We start from the raw sequence: 956 nt of genomic DNA, 5'->3' as shown, positions 1-956 counted from the left end.
ACTTTGAAAATTTTTGTTGGCAAAAAAAAAAAAAAAAAAAAAAAAAAAAAAAAAGCAGTTACCAAAATAGCACTATCAACGTAACCAGCTCCTCTCGGCACATTTTCTTAATGCCTTTCCCAATACGGTTAAAAAAATGGGAACTAACCAAAAACCTCCATCTTTACACCTTGGCACCAGCCATGCTGGAATACGTGTGGGGTTGTATTTCTTCGTGTTTATTTGGATCCTCTCCCACTACTTTTTTTTTTTCATCAGTGCCTTCCTTTAAGCATAGCTCTTATTAAACAGCAGAAATCAGCTTTCACACTAAATACAAAGTTTTGCCACTCTCTGAGCTGCCTAAAGAAAACACAGCTTGCCTTCTGTACCATAAATAACACATTCTCGGCACATTTCTTCGCCCGTGTGAAATAAATTCTCCCATGTTCTTATATGGAAACCTTGCAAGTCTTCCCACATGCCGCCTGTTACAATATCAAGCGGAGATGGGCATTCATGATCTTAAAGCCAGGGGGTGAATCCTGGATCCAAGTTACACTGAGATGAACCCACAATTACCACCCCTCCGCACCAAGCTGAGCTCCGTAACCTGCCCTGGGCAGTCCCTGCGTTTTTCTTCCAAACCTCAATCACAACTTTGATTTCAGCATGCCAAGGATCACCAAAATAAAAAGGAAAACGAGGGGGGAAAAAAAAGAAAGCAGCAGCCAGCGGTCAGCAGGTGGGCCCTTTAGCATCAGATGTAGCATCGCCTGTACCAGCCTCTGCGCTGGAGGTTAGCGCACGGCAGCCGGAAAAAATCCAGCGGGGAGGGCTGGGAAGGGGAGAGAAAAAGGGGCAAAAAGAGCCGGGGAGAGCAGCGTGCTCCGCGGATGTGCTGGGGGGCCACCAGGCAGTGGGTAATTGCTGCGAATTGTTATCGCGAAAAAAAAAAAGTTAACGCAAGGTGTGTG

General features: G+C 45.4%; 1 protein-coding gene across 1 annotated transcript in view; it reads right to left on the bottom strand.

Annotated features, from left to right (window-relative positions):
* Window positions 1–752, bottom strand: part of SLC6A6 (solute carrier family 6 (neurotransmitter transporter), member 6) — a 52,245-nt gene extending 51,493 nt beyond the window's left edge. The window contains exon 1 of the mRNA XM_010086622.1: window positions 725–752. Coding sequence (XP_010084924.1) covers window positions 725–752 — 28 coding nt within the window. The remainder of the gene's footprint in view (window positions 1–724) is intronic.
* Window positions 753–956: the final 204 nt, after the last annotated feature.

This window comes from Pterocles gutturalis, unplaced genomic scaffold (genome assembly GCF_000699245.1).
Source record: "Pterocles gutturalis isolate BGI_N339 unplaced genomic scaffold, ASM69924v1 scaffold11286, whole genome shotgun sequence".
Classification (NCBI taxonomy): Eukaryota; Metazoa; Chordata; class Aves; order Pterocliformes; family Pteroclidae; genus Pterocles; species Pterocles gutturalis.
This window is presented reverse-complemented; position numbering and strand designations above follow the sequence as displayed.